General features: G+C 39.3%; 1 protein-coding gene and 1 pseudogene across 1 annotated transcript; one reads left to right on the top strand and one right to left on the bottom strand.

The window, feature by feature from the left end:
* Nucleotides 1-345: 345 nt before the first annotated feature.
* Nucleotides 346-8,252, bottom strand: LOC119918595 (annotated as a pseudogene).
* Nucleotides 8,253-15,692: 7,440 nt separating this feature from the next.
* Nucleotides 15,693-17,730, top strand: LOC119918596 (potassium channel subfamily K member 15-like). Its single transcript, XM_038739369.1, has 2 exons — nt 15,693-16,207; nt 16,441-17,730. The coding sequence occupies exons 1-2, from the start codon at nt 15,910-15,912 to the stop codon at nt 17,448-17,450; spliced, it is 1,308 nt and encodes a 435-aa protein (XP_038595297.1). The 5' UTR covers nt 15,693-15,909; the 3' UTR covers nt 17,451-17,730.
* The last annotated feature ends 1,591 nt before the right edge of the window (nt 17,731-19,321 follow it).

The following is a 19,321-nucleotide window of genomic DNA, read 5'->3' as shown; positions in this document are numbered from 1 at the left end:
TGATTTTTTTTATTTAAAAATGTTACAATAGACACACTTGGTCCGAAATTTCTTGTTGTTTAACTGAAATAGCATAGAGCTGTGCGCTATTCATTATCTGATATTTTCCCCAGAAATTGTGAACAGAGTTGGTGGAAGTCTCTCGTTTCACATTGTTTTCTTTTATATTGAGTTTTACTACATTTCTAAGGAGTGTTGTGTGAGTAGACAAGCTAGCAAGCCTAGCGGAAATTAGCCTGCCGTCCCCTTCGCACATGTGACCTTCGCCTTGCATGTCGCAGCAGTCTGCTGGGTCTCTTGCTGGTTTTGATCTTTTCATGGGATTTGTTGACAAAAACAAAAATAGAGAATATCACCAGCCTTATCCTTTAATATTGTCACACCCAGCCCCACATTTAGTAAGTTAATGAATTCATATACTCCTTCAAAGTGAAAAGAATCAATATCTAAACATCGACTATCGCAGAGTTAAGGCCCAGGAAGTCATACTCTGGCCCTATATTATGTTTAATTTAAGCTGAAATTAAGTATTTCCTCCAATAAATTCATGAATTCCCCACATTTTAATCTGAGCTTGAGGGAACTGATTCCATATCATTTGTCTGTTCCTCCACACCTTTTTCGGTGCTCGTCTGTGACCCATTTGTTGCGGACACATTTGCCTGTGACGTTTCTTCCTCTTCCTTTTTTCTCGCACTTGACACACTTAGTCCTTGGGATTTTCCTTCCCAAAGAATCACTGGGAGTGAGTTTTGAAGTCTTAGGGACAGTTTGCGCTGACGGGCTTGTTTGACCAGTGGCTTTTTTAGTGCCAGCTTTTTCCTCCACCTGCCCACTAGCAAAGTCCCCAGCAGAGCCGTTGCTTGGCAGGACCTTATCTTCTCTCTTCTTCTTCGGTGGTTTTTCAGTGTCTGTATCGCCATCTGTTTGCCTACTGCTGTCTGTTTCCGGGATGATGCCTTTCGGATTGTTAGTAAGGTCTTCCTCGGTTTCCGCAGAGGGCTTGCCTTCTCCCATCAAAGTCTCAGAACTATGCGACTGATCCATTTCACCATCATCTTCTACAGAGTCAATTCCATTCAACATTTTATTATTAGAATCATTCTCTGCATCTCCATTTTCCACAGCTTCAGTGTCTGGTTTTGGCTCAGGGGAGGCCTCAGGCAGTTTGTTTTTGTCTTTACTTGGTGTTTTATCAGGTCCTTTCGGAGTCTTTGAAACATTATCCAGTCCGTCCTCTTTCACTTGCACTACTGCTTCTCCTTCTTTGCTTTTACCCCGTAAATTTGCTTCTTCTTTTACATCTCCATTACCAGCAGTCTCAGATTTTTTCTCCATATTCCTGAATTGCTTCTGAATCTTTCTGGGACACCACACAAACTTATCCTTTGGCTCAAAGTTAAGGTAGGCAAAGCGCAAAAGGTCCTTGCGTTCCTGCTTGGCCCGGACAGCAAACAGGAAGTAGTCAAGCACGCTGCGTTTAACACTGCCAAGGGTCTTCTTTACTAAAGTCTCTTCCAGAAAGAATTGCACAAGTGGGGCCTGGTAGTGCTCAAATCCCAGCTCTCCGAGGCTCTTCAGGATGCGTGTGATGCGCAGGTTGTTGTGCATATTCCTGCAAGAGATGAAACAGTTGAGGCAGAAATTACAAACAAAAAAGTGAATATCTCCGACATTGCGTTACATGACAGTATTTGAATATTCACCGCTCCAGGTTTCCAAATCGCTCCTTCCAGTTTTCTGCTCGTTTCACTTCCCCCGTCTCTTTGTTGACCAAACGGATGCCATAGAAGCCCAACATGAGTTCATAGGACTCGACTAGTCTCCTTTTGGCGTCCTCATTATTCCTGAAGGCCTGGTGAGCATATAAATAGGAGGCAAAAATATAAAAAACAAAATGCAGGACATTTCCACAACTTCTGTGATTTCACGTAACATTTACATAAAAAAACAAAAAAACCACAATATTAAATAAGTTAAGAGTATCCAAATGGTTGGGTAAAAACAAAACAAGTGATTATCTTTATATGCCTATATGTGTTGCCCAGATGAAAAGAGCTGAATGTTTTGGAACTAGGGGTTTCTTTATATACCGTCTACAACAATTTTTTAATCGTTGTTTTAACGATATGTGAGCAGACAAAAACTCCTCCGCGCAATCACTGCGTCAAGCATGCAGTACACGTGTGCTAGAGTTAAACAGGCAATAGCGGCTAAAAAAAAATCAATGACTGAAGTTAAAAATGAGTGAACAAACAACGCAAGGAGATAAAACATGGACACCAACAGCTTTGCAGTCCAACGCTACATTGTTAAAATGAATCACTAGATGTGGATCAACCTTACTCATATGGAGCTGAATGTTGGTGTTAAAGACCATGTATTAACCATCGCAGGGAATATCAAGAATGTGAAAACCTCCAGGAGTCAGCTGTCCACGACAGGACTGAACCAGCCAAAGTACCATCACAAACACACGCTCGGGTAAAAACACCGCTATACTGATGATGACAGACTCAAGGCAACTAAGGGACGGCAAGGCAAGTTTATTTGTATAGCACTATCAGCAACAACAGCTACAAGAGAACTCAGGGCTAATATAGCTATTACTGACAGGAGTCGATGCCATCTTCAGGGCTAACCCCCTTCACTCTTCAGTCAAGTAAACACAGAATATCATGGAATCTGCCAAAATGTTGATGCAATTTATAAAAATCAGGAGTTTCCCTAGCATTATAAGCGTCACTGCTCACAGCTTTACTTAAGCGAAAAGAACAGGCAAACTATTCTGCTATGTTTTGGTGTTTACAGGCACTGCCTCCGTCCTCTCTGCCTCTGTGTTTCAGCGAGGGCGGGGCTTAGCGCTCAACGTCTCCTCCACACACACACACACACACACACAGTCATATCCAAGACGACGCGCTGGCAAGAGCTCATCACTTCAACAAATTCTCATTTGATCATCAGCCAGTCATCGGCAGATACAAGACGCAAACTCGTTGTGGACTGTGTGGGCGGAGTCAGATATTCTTCTTCTTAAAACAGAATTCATAGGGACCTATCCTTGGTCTCCGTGGAGTTACTTACACTGTACATTACTGCTAAATTACTGCTGACCCGCTGCTCTACTGCCATTCACCGGTGTAAGTACCAGATGTGCTCGGGTGGTCAGATCTGTTTGTATGATGACGTGGCTGATCTATCTGTTTGGGGTTTTTATTGCTTTGGCAATATGGCAACTAAGTACACACACACGTTAGCTTAACTTGATCGGCAGCTAACTTTAGGGTCGTAACATTAATTCACTGAAAACTATCCGCAAACACTACGACATAAAGCCAATCATCTGCCACATCATCATACAAACGTACAGCCAATCACTTTATGTGACATTACCAGCAGGTGCAGGCCCTTGAGCAGATCTGATACCTACACCGGCTTTCACACGCACACTTGCTTCTTCTCCTCCTTTTCTACCACACACGCTACGCTTACACATTTCATTATCGACAAAATCCCAGAAAATATGTAGATATTATTTTTTGTCAATATCACACACCCCTATCTAACACAAGTTTCCAAGACAATTAGGAAATATTCTGCTTTGACCCTATTTACTAGACATTACTCTCCACAATTAAGACTAGAGCTAATGATATGGGAAAAGATTTTCACCTGAAATTTCACCAGATATGCAGCTTTTAGTCTCTGCAGTAGGGCTGCAACTAACTTGACTTTTCTATCGATTATTAAAACGAATATTTGACTATTTGGATTATGAATCACAAAATCAGCTTTTAAATTTAGCTTGAGGTTGTTTAAGGTTGTTTTTAATTAGCTAATTAACAAAATAAATGCTCAAAAATGCACATTTAAATGAACATTTCTACTGTAGCAACAGAATGTTTCACTGAAATAAGGTCAAGGAAATAACACAGAAATAACTTTCATCTGTGAGCTGATCTGCTGTTAACAAGGCATATGATTTACGTAGTGACAGAGCAGCTTACATGCCGGTACTGCAGCACACCGGCCCGTTAATTTACAATATTATTAGACAAAGAAAGGAATGACCTAATGTATTACATTTGCTGAATGTACAACTGGGGGAAATAATAACCATTTGTTCCCCCACGAAGTTTATAAAAGGTTCTAATAACAAAACCCTGTGATTTTTTTTAAAGAATTAGCCACCACCTCAAATTAGGACGGAGATCTGATCAACAGGATTGTTGTGTATAAATTATTTGCTACTCTCACTGCCATTAAATATACGTATAGAAAGCCTTACAGCTCATAACATGAAGTAACATGGTTTTTAACATTAAGGTAGCTTGTTTGCTAACTAGCTTATTAGATGAGTTCATCATCGAGAGAGCTAACGTTACGTCCTTATATTATAGTATTATTGTAATTTTTATATACTTGTAAATTTTTTGAGCTCCTTACTTTTTATATATTTATGTTCATGTGTACTGTAAGCACCAATTTATACCAAGGCAAATTCCTCGTATGTGAAAATGTACCAGGCAATAAAACCGATTTTGATTCTTCATCTTCAGACATTCATAAATGGTGTACTTCCATGCCAGGAAAGATCAGCTGTGCAGATGCGGCAGTTCAGAACCCGTATGGCTGAGTTGAGAGTGAAATGCTCCCAAACTTTGGAAGAATTAGGTTAATTTTACTGTTCAGTTCACTACAGTATGCTGACTGTGTCACTACGGCCCAATGACGTGATGAACTAATGGATAATTAAATTTGTTGGAAACTAATTTCATTGATTCTTTTGGACTATGTCAATTATTCAGTGTTTTACACCACTAGACCACTACAATACCAATGCTTTCAATTTATCACTCAAGCAATGACTGATGTGATTTTTTCAGAAACTATGGCAGCTTTTCCAATTTTTGGGTTAAGTCAAATGGCGTTTGGAGCCCAATATGAGGCATTTCTAGCCAAAAGCATCTGAAATACACATTCAACTGATTGGATGACAATAGATTCTGTACGACTGCTGCGTAAATGGTTAAATAAATTATCTTTTATTTTGCTTTATGCTGTTCCAGAAACTACAAGCCAAATTCTGCACAAAAACTGTTTAGTAGAGTGTTCATTTAAAGACCTAATACTTATGATGTACTTACCTCAATTTCCTTCTTGGTGAGTTCTGAAGCCATGTAATTAACCCCCGGCTCTCGCAGTGGAAACAGCCTCAGAATGGTGGAGGAGTGAGAAGAGAAACAACATAAAACCAATGCAATGAAACCATATACTAATTCAATAAAGATTACGCCAGCCCTCCCTGCAACTGTTTGTAACCACAACATAAAACATCCTTTTGGTTCTTCATCCCATAAAAACACCACATACAACCCCTAAGATTTTACAGTATCCATCTCTCTAGAAAACTGACTTGAATCAGCAAATAAAGCTGTCAACATTGTCAATATGACATCCGTCTGGGTATCACTGGAATTTAGTGTCAACTTAATCATTGTTTCTCTTTTGTCCAATGTGTTTAAGTGGCTGAGACGAGATTAGGCAGATGGAAAGTAAACAACATCGTTTGGGGGTTCATTTCTACATTTTTAAAAGTTAAAATGTGGAAAGAGAATTGGTAATTTTATTAGTTTATTAAACCAGTACCATGAGAAGTGTAATTTTTTACCCTGATATTTTTCCTTGGAAAAAGGAGCTTTAGAAGGATACTTACAGTGAATGAATTTGTGCTATTCAAAACTACATTTCCTATGACTAAAAGTGCTTTAAAAGCAGGCCTAGTAAACTACTGACTTTTCTTGTTTAGCAGTGCTTTTCATTTAAGCAGGCAATGGTGAGCAGATATTAGCATTGCGGCTAATCTTCACACATTTTGCTAATTAAGAGCAACTCGTGAGGACCACCAGAATAATGGTGCTTTCAGACCAAAAGCGAAGCGAGCGTTTGGGGCTGTGAGTTTACATACAAAGTCAATGCAAAGACGCGTAGAGCCGCGATTTCCTGTCGGGCGGCACAAAGCGACGCGAAGGGGGCGGTGCCAGAGACGTTAAGGCAACGCGCAGGAATATTTTCAACTCAAGCAAGAAATTTGCATGACACTGAGTCGCGATAGCCTATCAACCTTGAGATTAACCGTACATCACAGATGGCTTCACAGCATTGTGTGGAGTGGGCCCGGCAGAGTGGGGGGTTGAAAATCTGCTGGCTGGCGGAGAGGATCAGGGAGCAGTGCTCCAGCTTTTGGACAAATAAACACCTGTAGCCAGACTGGATTATGCTCTAACAACTATGCCGTTTGCTCGCGGGAGGAGCTCGGAGTAAACTGCTTTTATTAAATAAGCTTTTTACTTTAGTTTATAGGATTACAACGTTGATTTATCTTCACTGGAGCTTCTCAGCAGCTAGATTCCATGCACATCCGATTCCAGTGTTGTTAGCGTCGTTAAAACCGGACAAAACTGGACATTGCTGGGAGAAAAGAAAGCAAGGAGGTTGAACTACCTAGTGAGTTCAGAAAACATGTGTCTGTAACTTTATTCCAGCTATCGTTGTACCAAGTTAGCATAGCAAAGGCCTGGTTGATCCGAACTCCATTCAGAAAACAAACATTTTAGAAGTTGTTGTCCTGCTGTCATGCTGGCAGACCTGACAAAGCATGAATTCATATGTTTAACAAATCTGCATCATATTGTAGTTATTTCGGCATCAGTTTGATCCGTTTATTGCTATTTAATCACAGCAAAATGTTTACTTTGGGTTCATACAGCTGTAGTAATGGCGAGTTGTTGTGTTTATTCGTGTTATCGCGTGTGTGAACACTCAGCAGATGTCCTGCGATAAAAACCCTGCGAGGAGGGTGTCGCGCGGGTTAAATTCACATTTGGTCTGAATGCCGCATAAGAGGAAATTCGCTTTGTAACCTCCCACTGGACTCAGCCAAAACACACACCACAAGCCCCAAGCAACACATACCACTGAATGTATGAGTGAACTCTCTCCAGTCTTTTGTAGTCATTTTTCCAATCCCTAAGAAATGATTCAATGAAGACCTCTGTGCCAAATGATAAAGAAAGCATTAAGTCATTACACACAGACAGTCCCAAACACTTAAAATATCTTGTAATAAATTCTAAATTGGTTACCATCGGGAGCGGAGGGAAATTTATTGAGATAAAACTGCAAATTGTTCATTTGTCTTCTGAGCACTCTTCATCTGTTAGATTCTTTAAAACAAAACAAAAACTCAAGATAATTAGACCTCTCTTAGTAGTGACTTTTCTGTTGTTGTGTTAATTTAGCTGTTACTTACTGGATATCCTCTTCTGTAGTTCTGCATGTCCTTTGCTGCCCTCATGTTTCTGGACGGATTATGCCACTGCAAATAAAAGTGAAAGTGAAATGAACCTGCATCAATTGTTTTATGCATCGCGGGGGAGTCGATGCATCCTAATTTACTATACAACGACAAGTCGTGTTATCATTAATACCGATGCCACGATTTTTAATGTTTCTAATGGCTGCAGAATGCTGGCATGACGTTATCCGAGTTGACATTTGTAAGGCCAAGCTAATCCATTTCCTGCTCCCGCAAAAGGAAGAATGAGTAGGAAAAACACTTAATTAAAAATGTTCATTTTAACTATGAATTACAAATTATGTAGAGTAATAAATGTAAGCAGTTTATGTTTTAAACTTACCCCTAGCCCCTTATAAGTTACCCGGGCCCCTAAAAATTAAGATAACGTCGGCGGCTAGCTAGGCTAGTTAGCAAGCCTGCAGTAGAGACATAACGCCATCATTAGCTTTCCAGTCATGGCTATAATAGCAAACGCCTGGCCGGGTGCAAAAACAATGAGTTACAAGTTAACATATCCCACGCCATGACATGATTCAGATGAGTTATGGTTTTGGCTGAGTAATAATGAAAGCGCGTAACTTACCGAACTCAAAGTCCAGCCAGACTTGTTTTTGTCTTGACATGACCGACGGGTTTGGCTCTCTCCGGCCGGGTCGTCTCCATCACTCTCTGTGTCCCAGGTCGAGTCGTAATCGCAAACACAGTCGTCCTCCATTATTAAAATGACTAGCTAAAGCTAAATAAATGTGTAACTTGGTTCAGTGCTAGAAACGGCCACGAATCAAGTCACAGTTGCATGTTCAGCTTAGACGGGGACAGCCCTGACCAACCGTCTTTTCCAGTCTACCATGTCAGACAGCGGCACCGATGGCGGCTGCAGTACTGATGCTGCCTTTAGGTGCTCCCCCCACGTAGCATTAAACCAACTTCACATTTCTTGACACACATTTCCGTTTGAATATTACTTAAACAAAGTTAGTCTTTAAAAAACACCTTTTTTTGGAGGGGGGTGTACGTTTCAGAGTAAAAAGCAAACAAAACATACATCAGTTATGTTGAGTTGCAGCCTCACTGGATCGCAATGATGCAGTAACAGTTTAAGATAAGGAAGAAAATCAAGGTATCATCAGTTCATCGTCAGTTGACCTCCGGATTCTCATATATATTTCACTCCAATGTGGTGTTTGGCAATTGGCATTTAATGAGGTTGTAAACATGCTTTCAAATAAAGCGCTCGATTTCCCGACATTGCATGAAGGCAGCTCACTTGCTGCGCTGGTTGAAGGTGATAACCAGCTAATATGAGTCAGAAAGCTTATTTTAGGTACAGGAAAACTCTTTCAATTGACTGTTATATAACGAAAAACAAAAGTAACGCAATAATAGATGTTTTGATAAACTAATTCATTACAAATACACAAACGTAACAAGAGAAATATTTTATTTACAAATGTGTAGGAATGAATATTTATATAGTAGGAATTATTTAAAGAGCAAAGTACAACTTAGGAACGTTTTTTTGTATTGTATAGTAAAGTATAGTGCGTTTGTTTTCATTAAAGAGAGAGAAGTAACTGAGGCTGCCTAATCCACAGAACTGTGGGTAGTTCTCCAAGATGTTTGGGCCAACCCATACCTGCAGAGTCCCTCCAAAAATTATATGCAAATGGAGTTAGAAGAATATATGCTGTTTAGAGGCAAAGGGTGGTCACACCAAATATTGATTTAATTTTCGATTTTCTTCTGTTCACTCACTTTGCCTTTTTTAATTGATGAATATAATCTATTAACATGTCTATTTTTGAAAGCATGCTTACTTTACAGCATTTTCCCCACACCTGCCTAAAACCTTTGCACAGTACTGTATATCTATAAAATATTTTTATTGATATGTCTATCTGACTAAAATTTGTAGACCAGATGGCCAATGGCCTACTGCTTTTTGATTTTGATGATGATCCAGACATCTGTCAATATTTGAACATTTTAATCATATAGGTCTAAATATTACAGGAAAGTCAGAAATCTAGCAACTCTGCTGCTAAATCACTGTATTTACATATCTGTGGGGTTATTTTTGGTTTGGGATAAGGTGACAAGAGTGCACATACACATAAACGATAATGAGATAATGTTTATGACAACACAGATCACATTGAAAACATTGCAGAAAACCTGGGCATTAAGAGGCAATTTAAAATATTTAACATACCATTAATGGGGAAATATGCTGATGCATGTAGGCCTTTTGGCAACTATGTTGATGAAAACGAAAACAAAACATTAAAACACAAATAGATGGTAAGCATGTAAAGAGAGCGAAACAGCAGAAGAATCAAATCAATTATAAAATTGATACAAATATAAAATAAAATTATAAAATGTCAGAAAATAGTGAAAAATCCCCTTTATAATTAAATTGTTTTGCATGATTAAATTGTTCAGCACAAAACCCAAAGATAGTCATTTTATTGTCACATGAGACAAAGTAAAGCAGCAAATTCTGTAGCAGGAGAAACTAAACAAGAGAATGTATGACCATTTTGCTTGAAAAATTACCTCAACAAGAAATTAAAATAGTTGCTATACATTTCTGTGGATCAACCAGTCAATTGATCCACTTATCATTTGAGATTGGTGTTCAATAGTGGCAGGGTTGAAAAAAATATATGGACTGGGAAAGTTACATTTAAAATTCCTTATGCCCTGATGTTTATACCCCAAAGGATAAATAATATATATGGATATTTTTGTTGAGGCTTTCGTAAAAGCAAAGGGACATGCATGAGCAACATTTAAAAACAGATCATACTCAATACTACAAAATTTTAAGATCATAATAAAATAATATTAATTTAACACAAGTGAACACTGTGACACAAGAATGTCTGTATATTCTCAAATAACCGTATGTCATTAGCATAAGGCAGCATTTCTTTAGAAACACTGCATCTATTCAGACACAAACTCACAGTTCAGTTTATGTAGCAATGCAGTGTCTCACACATGTGCAATGTCTTTACAGTGTTACTGTATCATAAGTCAGTTTTCATATTGTACCAGCAGCACATATAGAATGAGTCAAAGCTGTGAAAATGTAATTGTATCATGATGTTCATCTTTTCAGTAACTGGACATATGAATTTATACATGGGGATATTTCCCTATAAGATGGTATAAATAGAATCGTGTATTATCACAGGGGATTGAATGTTTGAATGGTTGCTGGTGTGGGTATCTATTTCTGGTTTTAGTTACTGTGGAAACCAGAGGGCTCTGCAGGCATCCAGTATTTGCTGTTGCTATTTAGTGCCTCTGCTGAAATGGTTTCCCTATGTCCTTATTATCAGTGAGTTCACTACAGATGGAAAGCTTTGTTAATATGCATAGACATTATAATAATTGTGAAGACCCAGTCTGGCTAGGAGATTTGACAGAAATTTAGGGTGTAGTTTACAACTCTACCTCCCTATTATAGGTGAGTTTCCTGCTTCCCTACAGGACAGGAGCTTGTTGGATGGAGTCGAGGGTCATCTGCGTTGCAGCAACTATTGGTATATTCATGGCTCAGTTTGTGTCTAAAGTCATGATTCTATGGGGGGTGTTGAACTCCTAATTAAGGCTTGGACCCCCCCAAAAAGAGGCATAAAAACCAACAGTTCAGGGGGTCTTTCTTACCTGAAACTGTAACTATTACAATATATTTCCGATACTCATGCCTTATATTCCAGAATCTTGAAGTATGATTTCTGACACCCCTAAGATGTTGCTTCACTCGCAGCTGCAGTTGCCCCAGTCCAGTCCTCCACACGCTGGTGGAGACACTGTAAGTTAATGTCAGTTAGCTATCTAGCAATTCCCCAACATTGTATGACTACTGCTTAATTGAACGCAGATTACTTTTCCTTCACAGTCAACATGAGCAGGAGGGATGGAGATATTTGCCAAAAAAAAGTTGAAACTTAAAACTTGAAATGATAAAGATTAGGAATTAGATATGATAATGCAGACTGTATTTTATGATAGTGTCTTTGGTTCCGGTTCAACATTTTGTGGGTCTGTTTTGAGCAGTCATGATGGTCTGCTGTTGTGTGTCTGACTATCTGGCAGCTTTGGTGTAGAATAGTGACCTCTGACTACAAAAGTTGTGGTGTGGTATGGGGCACCCCTGAACTGGTGCAATGAATTTGATTTATCATCATCTACAGACACACATTAGTTAAATAAGCAAGGATATTGTAAGCACTGTAACATTTAAGTTCACTGAAGCCTGCTCCTGCTGGGTTTTCTTTTTGACCTGGGAAAAAAAAGTTGACCCCCCCCGGTTTCCACTGTATAATTCTCACCCTGTGTAAAGTTCCTCCTAAGTTCTTAGTAACTACTTGTTTAAGACTAATTTACTCATTCCAGACTAGCTAAAGACTTTTGTAAAGTATAAATTGTAGCGCTGTCCAATCAAAAGCAATAAACTATATAAACAGAAAGTCACTTTAGCATCATACACTGTACTCAACTCCAAATAACAGTTTGGGAGGCCGGACAACATATTAAATTTACCTGCCTTCTTTTAAGCTACTTTTAATTTTGAAGTGTTTCTACACTGTGGTTTTGATCTGTGGTAAGATCTGAGTAACCCTAATTTTATCCTTCTTCACCACAGAACCTAACAGACATTATTTTGTCATTCAGTAGGCTAATTATTTGCATTTCATTGACCAATACATAGAAATATTTAACAGAAGTGTATAACTGCTTACTTCAATTATGACATCACTATGGTTATGATAAATGTGTTTTCACTGTGGGAAATGTGGTCACTGAATTACTTGTATGAGTTGTATGAAATGAGTATAAACAGCAACAGATATTGTCTGTGTAAAGCAACAATGTGAAATGTGATCAGTCATCATTTAAGGCCTCCTGCCTGTTTAAATTAAGAAGTTTGTATGCTGAGTTGTTATTGAACAATATCATGAGATATATGAATACCTAACTCCTGCGTGATGTGGAGGTCGCTGTCATTTGGACTTTTCGCTTTTCTTACAATTCATGTAACATAAAGGACATAAGCATGAAGAAGGAAATAATGAAAAATATATTTGAGCATGTGAAGGTAGTTGGTGATGTTGGAAGATGACACACAAGGGCAGTCAGTCAGTCAGTGAGGGGATAATCCTTAGTCTTGCTTGTCCAATATTACGCTGTCTCACTGGATGTGTTTTCCTCTGTAGATGAAGGCAATTAAAACATCAGGGTCAGTGGAGTTATCATGACATTTCTGAGCACATCTCGTCCATGGTGGCTCAAAAGTTGAGACTGAAACTTACGTTTTGACGGTAAGCATCAGAAGCTGTTTGTTTTTGAAGCTGTATTAATTACAAATTTGTCTAAAGCAGTATTTGAGGGTATTAAGCTGATCCAGTTGCTATTTTATAAACGTAAAATACCTTTTCTCTTCTTACACATTTCTAGATGATGATTTGGTTTTGGCTGTGGCACATTTTCATGCCTCTTCTTGACAACCTATCTGCTCTACTGCTGGAACATGTATTGAAGTATACTGTCAAACCTTCTCTTCGTTTTGAGCATTGTAGCTCAATATAATTTCCGGTAATCCTGCTTCTGTTCGAGTTTTTGTTCGATGAAATTCAGGTGGCATCTCTGGAACCACTCTCAGATCTTTTATAAAATTTCAAGTTTATGTTGAGTATTAATGCAGCAAAATGTATCTACATTTTAAATTAAGGCTGCATCTATATCCTTCAGGACTGTCTGCATACATGCTCATAAATTATAGATTTAATGGTACACATAAAGGAATGTGATGATAACTAGAAAAAGATTCACAGATGCCAGGACGGAAGATTAACTCAGATTAGGATGCAGCACTTCAGCCTATACTCTCTAAAACTGCAAAAGGAAGCTGGCAGATCAGTATCTCGATTACAGGTGTCCATATCTTTGTTTCTTCAGGTCCTCGTCCTCTTTTCACTGTCTGCTCTGACAACAGGTTTGTCTACACACAAATTCTCTCTGTGTATCAAGCTACTTCCCATCTTGTGTTGTCAGGTGTCCGTAATTTTCTCCTATCCATGTCAAAGCACAGCTGCTGTTACCTGCTAAAGACATCTTTTCCATTCTAAAAGTTTGGCTTTACAGATGAGCTTAATTTTTATAAGCCTTCCTTCAGGATGTTGCTAGATTTGCATTTTCTTTTCTGCATAATTGGCAGATGGGTTTTATTTAGTAGAGAAATGCGCCTTCAGGCACAAGGTCCTCTTTTCTCAGCATGATGCCATGTGCATCATTAAAATGATTTTCTACTATCTGCATATTCTCAGCATCACCGCAGACACTGAGGAGGTCTTTTTTATTTCATTAGATACAAAATGGAAAAATGCTTTTTGTGGACAGGGTTAAGTGTGACAAAATGGGAGCAAAAATAAAATAGGCTGATTTATTTTCCAGATGAGCAGGTAATGAGAGCTAGGAAAAGGAGAAAGCTCATTTTTGGTAAGAGCTAAAAAACATGTTTCTGTATTAATGAAACTATACAAATTCCTACTACTAACTTTCCCCCTATCAATCAGCAACACTGATAATTGAAGGGAAATGGATACAGACAGTAACATGGTATAAGCAATAGAAGCTGTACTGTAAACTTTTATAATACATGTATAAAAACGCAAATTCAATATTATAATATAAAATAAAAAAAGCAAAAGGCATTATGAGCAAGAAAGTGCACAATGAATGGCACTTCATTTGTTTCCATTGTTTCTTGTGAATCACATGTTAATGTGTGTGTGTGTGTGTGTGTACCTGAGAGAGCAGAGAACAGAGAGAGCAAAACTAAATTAATGAAGCATCTCTTTGAATCTAAATACTTATCCTTAAACCCAGGCCTGATGGGGATTAATGGGCCTCCTCACTTTGTTCCAGGTCCTTGGGCTTTGAAAAGGATGTGAATACAAGCTGTGTGGATTGATGGGTTGCTGTTAGGGCTTCAGGTTCCTATCTTATCAGCTGAGCTGTAATTGATTTATGGAGAGCTGGTTTGAATCACAACAGGGATGTAAGTGTGCTGATTTAGCCACTTAACTCAAAAACAGGGCCACCGGGAGCAGGTTGCTCTGTTTGAGAGGAGAAAAAGAACACACATTAATCCAACTGCAATGCACTGTTAGTGCTTCTAATGTCTTCTGTGACATAAGGAGGATGCCTCTATTCAGTTTTTATCTGATACAGCTGTGTGATATTTATCTTCTTTCTTCTTTGCAGCCTAAATAAGGATGCTTGTTGTTGTAAGGACAACATAATTCACAGAATGAGGGCCCGGATCATTACACTTAACATATTAGCTTCAGCCTCACTGACAGACCAAGTCGGTGCTTCTGGTATAAGTAACCATGGCAACCAGCATCACCTACAGCAGGTTTTCCAGAAGCATCTAGTGTAGCAATGTCTTTATGGGTTGGCTTTCTTATCATTTCAACTTGTTAACATGTATGTACGTGTGTGTATGTATATTTAAATGTGTATCAATATTGGGAGTGTATATCTGTAGGCTTATTTTATTATTCTTTTCTCCATTTTCTTCTTCCAGTGTGATTTGAAAATATTCACTTGATAACATGGTTATTACTTTATTATCATTTTAATTGTATTATTTTGTTGCTGTCCAAGAGTTACAACTTGCACGATCTTAAAAACGTATTAAATCGTTTTTCCTTCTATGCCTTGAGCACAGAACTGGGCATTATCACCCTTGTAACATGTATTCATTATTTATGCTGGGGTGAAGGAGTTGAGTTCATATATTTTGTATATTTTTTTTTAATTTTTTCTGCCCGTTTGAGTTATTTCTAATGCCACCAACACCGTTCTGTTTATCCACTGACGTGTTGGTGTTTTGTTACTTGAGCAAATAGACACTAACTATAATAAATATTTTTTATTTAGCTTTCAGCATGTTACCTGAGCGTTAGTTACTTGAGCTCCAGACCCAATGGTGTGTGCGGCCTAAACCCTTGTTTCTCAGCCTCTGCACGTCTCCGCCTCGGATGAGCAGTTACGAGGCCAGTTCAGATGTGCGGTTCCACTGGTTGCTGTCCATGGTGCTGAACCCGTCGTCCTCATGTTAGATTGGGACCTGCCGGGGCGAGTAAGGACCTCACTTTTTGCACTTGCAAGTGATGGGACTGAACACCGGTGCCAAATCTTACTATGTGTCTTAAACATATGTTGTATTACAAAGCTTTTTTTTTTATTGGTGACTGGTTTGCGCATGCGAAGAGGCAAGCAGACACCACTTGCTAAAGCAAGTGACCGTGTCGAGAGCATCGATCGCTCTCAATGCGCACAGCAGGATATCCTCGTTTTTACATACACAATAAATCTGAACCTGGTAACATCGATTTCCAGGTTTTTATTCTCCATCACGCCTCTCTTGCTACGTTTCACGCAACAGGCTGCAACACCAATGTGGAGTCTATACACTGAAGAACAGTACCACCTGTAACTGTGCCTATCTGCTCCCGACTTTCATGCCGAGACCGAGGATGAAGAAACAAAACATCCGGACCCTGTCGCTCATCCTCTGCATGTTCTCCTACTTGCTGGTCGGCGCCGCGGTGTTTGACGCGCTGGAGTCCGAGTCGGAGAGCTCCCGCAGGCGCATCTTGGAGCAGAAGCGCAGCGAGATGAAGAAGAAGTACCGCTTCTCCGAGGATGACTACCGCGAAATTGAGCGAGTGGTGCTGCAAGCTGAGCCCCACCGCGCCGGGAGACAGTGGAAATTTGCTGGCTCTTTTTACTTTGCCATAACAGTCATCACCACCATTGGTAAGTTACTATAATGGTGGTTTCTATAATACTTCTATTTTTGGAGATGATCGATAATGTTTTACTGTGTTGTTGTAGTAAGAGTGGAGCATACCCTACCTGAATAAAACATATTAGGCTTGTTTAAATTACACACTGAGTGACTAATAGACAATCGGTCCATGTTTTACCATCCAAGCGTTTCTACAGAATGCCTCACAATGTTCTTCTCATTTCCATCTCTCTGCATTAAGGTTATGGACATGCAGCACCAGGCACAGATGCTGGAAAGGTCTTCTGCATGTTCTACGCTGTACTGGGCATTCCTCTCACTTTGGTCATGTTCCAGAGCCTGGGAGAAAGGATGAACACATTTGTCCGCTATCTCCTACATAAGACAAAGCAGTGCCTGGGCTTTCGACACACTGAGGTGTCAATGGAGAACATGGTCCTGGTGGGCTTCCTGTCCTGCATTGGAACACTGTGTGTCGGGGCTGCAGCCTTCTCCCACTTTGAGGGATGGAGCTTCTTCCATGCCTACTACTACTGCTTCATCACGCTCACCACTATTGGCTTTGGGGACTTTGTGGCCCTGCAGAAAAAGGAGGATCTCCAGGAGAAAACGCCCTATGTGGCGTTCAGCTTCATGTACATCCTGGTGGGGCTAACTGTTATTGGGGCCTTCCTGAACTTGGTGGTACTTCGCTTCCTCACCATGAACACTGAGGATGAACGGAGAGATGCTCAAGAGAGGGCATCACTGAAGAGGGACAGAGGCTTTTTGGATGGGGCTCTGGGCCTCCATGTTGTAGGTGAACAGAGCAGAGACATCCACAGAGAGAGGAACAGGAGCAATGTTCCACACGGTCGCAGCCACAGTGCGCTCTTCCTCCCAATGGAGGAAGGAACCAGCCGCACCAACCTCATCTCTTCCCCAGCAGAGGATCAGGAGAGACAAAGAAGCCCTGGCAGACACAGGCTGCATTTTCAGATCAAGGCAGGCAGACGCAGGCCAGAGTCGAGCCTCAGCTCCCTCTGTTCCTGTGTGTGCTACCGCTTGGGGATTTGTGACAGTCCTCTTATGTCCCACAGTGAACACCATGGCTGCCATGTCAATTCTGTTTACTACAACTCAGTCTCCTATAAGATCGAGGGCTGCTTGCCAGGTTCCAGGGACAACACTGGATTCTCTTCCCCAGGCAGCACGCTCTCACCTGGGCATAACTTCCGGGAGTTCCCTCGTTCAAGGAGAAAGTCTGTGTAAGGAACATTAAAGTGAAGGAGAGTGTACACCTATTTTGTGCATGTCAGAAGACACTGATTCTGTTAAACAAATAAGTTGTCTGTTGTGGCTATTGAAATTATTATTTTTTTTGCTAAGCAAGGATGAGATTTTTTATCCTCTTTTACCATGGCATTATTTATGTTAGTGATTCTGCTGTTTTCCTTGCATGTAAGCCAAAGTGCAGTGCATGCTAAAGAGAATGTGTAGCACCCAATGTGAATGCATGAGTGCTATGTAAAGATGTAAACATTTGGGCTTTTAGTCTACAATTTTAACAACTTATATATTTATTAATGACTGTATACCTGTTCAGTGAAGGTATGTGAATGATCCTCTGTGGACTCTGCTCCTGCTTTAGACAAAACACAAACCTTTTCATGCCACAGCTAGAAGATGTCATCATACTTTTATATTTACAAAGCCTTAAATAACTTTGACCAAGCACATGAGACATGTGGCTTCTTGGCTCAGTGAATTTAATAAATCCTTTTATTACTTATTATCAGGAGGGAAGGGGGTCAGATTTGTTCATTGTTCAGCACTAATGCACTCTAGTATAAAGAGATTATGATTGTCACAGCAGTTATTCAAATTTAATTGATGTAGCACACAACAGATATGTAGCAGGTCACTAGTAAACTTCCCACAATCCTGAAAGAGTTGTCACTTTCCAGCCAGGGAGGTGTTGTTTCTTGTTGGATTTTTAGTCAGATTCAGTGTGAGTCTATTACAGTATTGTTTTATTAAAAACCAAAGAAAAGTATAATTGTGTGCTTGTTGTATTTTTTTTATCAGGTTTTGCTGTGATTGAGCAACATTTGTATGAGGTTGTCAAGCTTTTGTGGTCAGTTGTTTTCCTCTGTTCTTGCGTTTTTATCTCCAGGGACCCCTTTACACTTGGCAGAACAATAGGACTGATACAATGATACAGAGGAAAAGGGTGCCAGAATGGGGTTAATAATGCTACTTTTAGTTATATTGTGGAAGGAATTATGATTATTAACTGACTAATGAAAAACTCAGTAAGCATTGATTTGGTTATTTGCAAAATCGTCAAAGGACTTGAAGATGTGGATGTTGAAATGGGCTAAATCTGGTTAAAAAGTGGAATTTGTTGTTTGTTGACATCTACGGTTGCTTTTAACTGTTGTTTCAACAACATATTTTAATATGTTGTTATTTTCTGCTTTACACCAAATTTGTCATTGAAATGCTGTAGATACAATAGTTATATATAACCACATTTCAACCAAATTTAGCCCACTTTTAACCCAGAAATTTGAAAATCTTTGATCTGCAATTAACATTTTAAGTAGTGTACCTTACTTGAGTATTTCCATTTCATACAATTTTTTACTATTCAGATTTTACATACAAAACATGTAATCATCCTATAAAATATTTTGATTGACAACTACCTACAGTATAAAGTAGCCAATGTGGTATCCACATTGAATTATTATCAATAATAATTAAAAAATATTAAAGAGAATAGTATAACTCTCACAAGGGCCTTTTCTTCTGAATTATGAGTATTTTTACTTTTGATATTTTAATGACATTTTGCTAATAATACATTTTCAGTGCTGGACTTATAAGGCATCATTTTTATTTTGCAGTGTAACCACTACTTATTGCAGTATTGCTACTTAAGAAAAGGATGTGAATACATCCTTCACCATTGGAAAGGTCCTTCACTCAGGGGGCACTCCTGGGTTTGTCTCTTGACTAAGTTGACTTCAGTCTCGAATAAATCCTGCCCAGAAAATCTCTGGAACTGTCTCCTTGAACTGAAGTAAATAATAAAATGGCCATAAACAACAAAAATGAAAATACCTCAATTTTCAAGT

The sequence above is a fragment of the Micropterus salmoides genome, unplaced genomic scaffold (assembly GCF_014851395.1).
Source record: "Micropterus salmoides isolate LMB-PRFRI ecotype aquatic unplaced genomic scaffold, ASM1485139v1 Ms_hic_scaffold_2303, whole genome shotgun sequence".
Lineage (NCBI taxonomy): Eukaryota > Metazoa > Chordata > Actinopteri > Centrarchiformes > Centrarchidae > Micropterus > Micropterus salmoides.
Note: the sequence above shows the minus strand (reverse complement) of the source record. Positions and strands in the feature narration are given on the sequence as shown.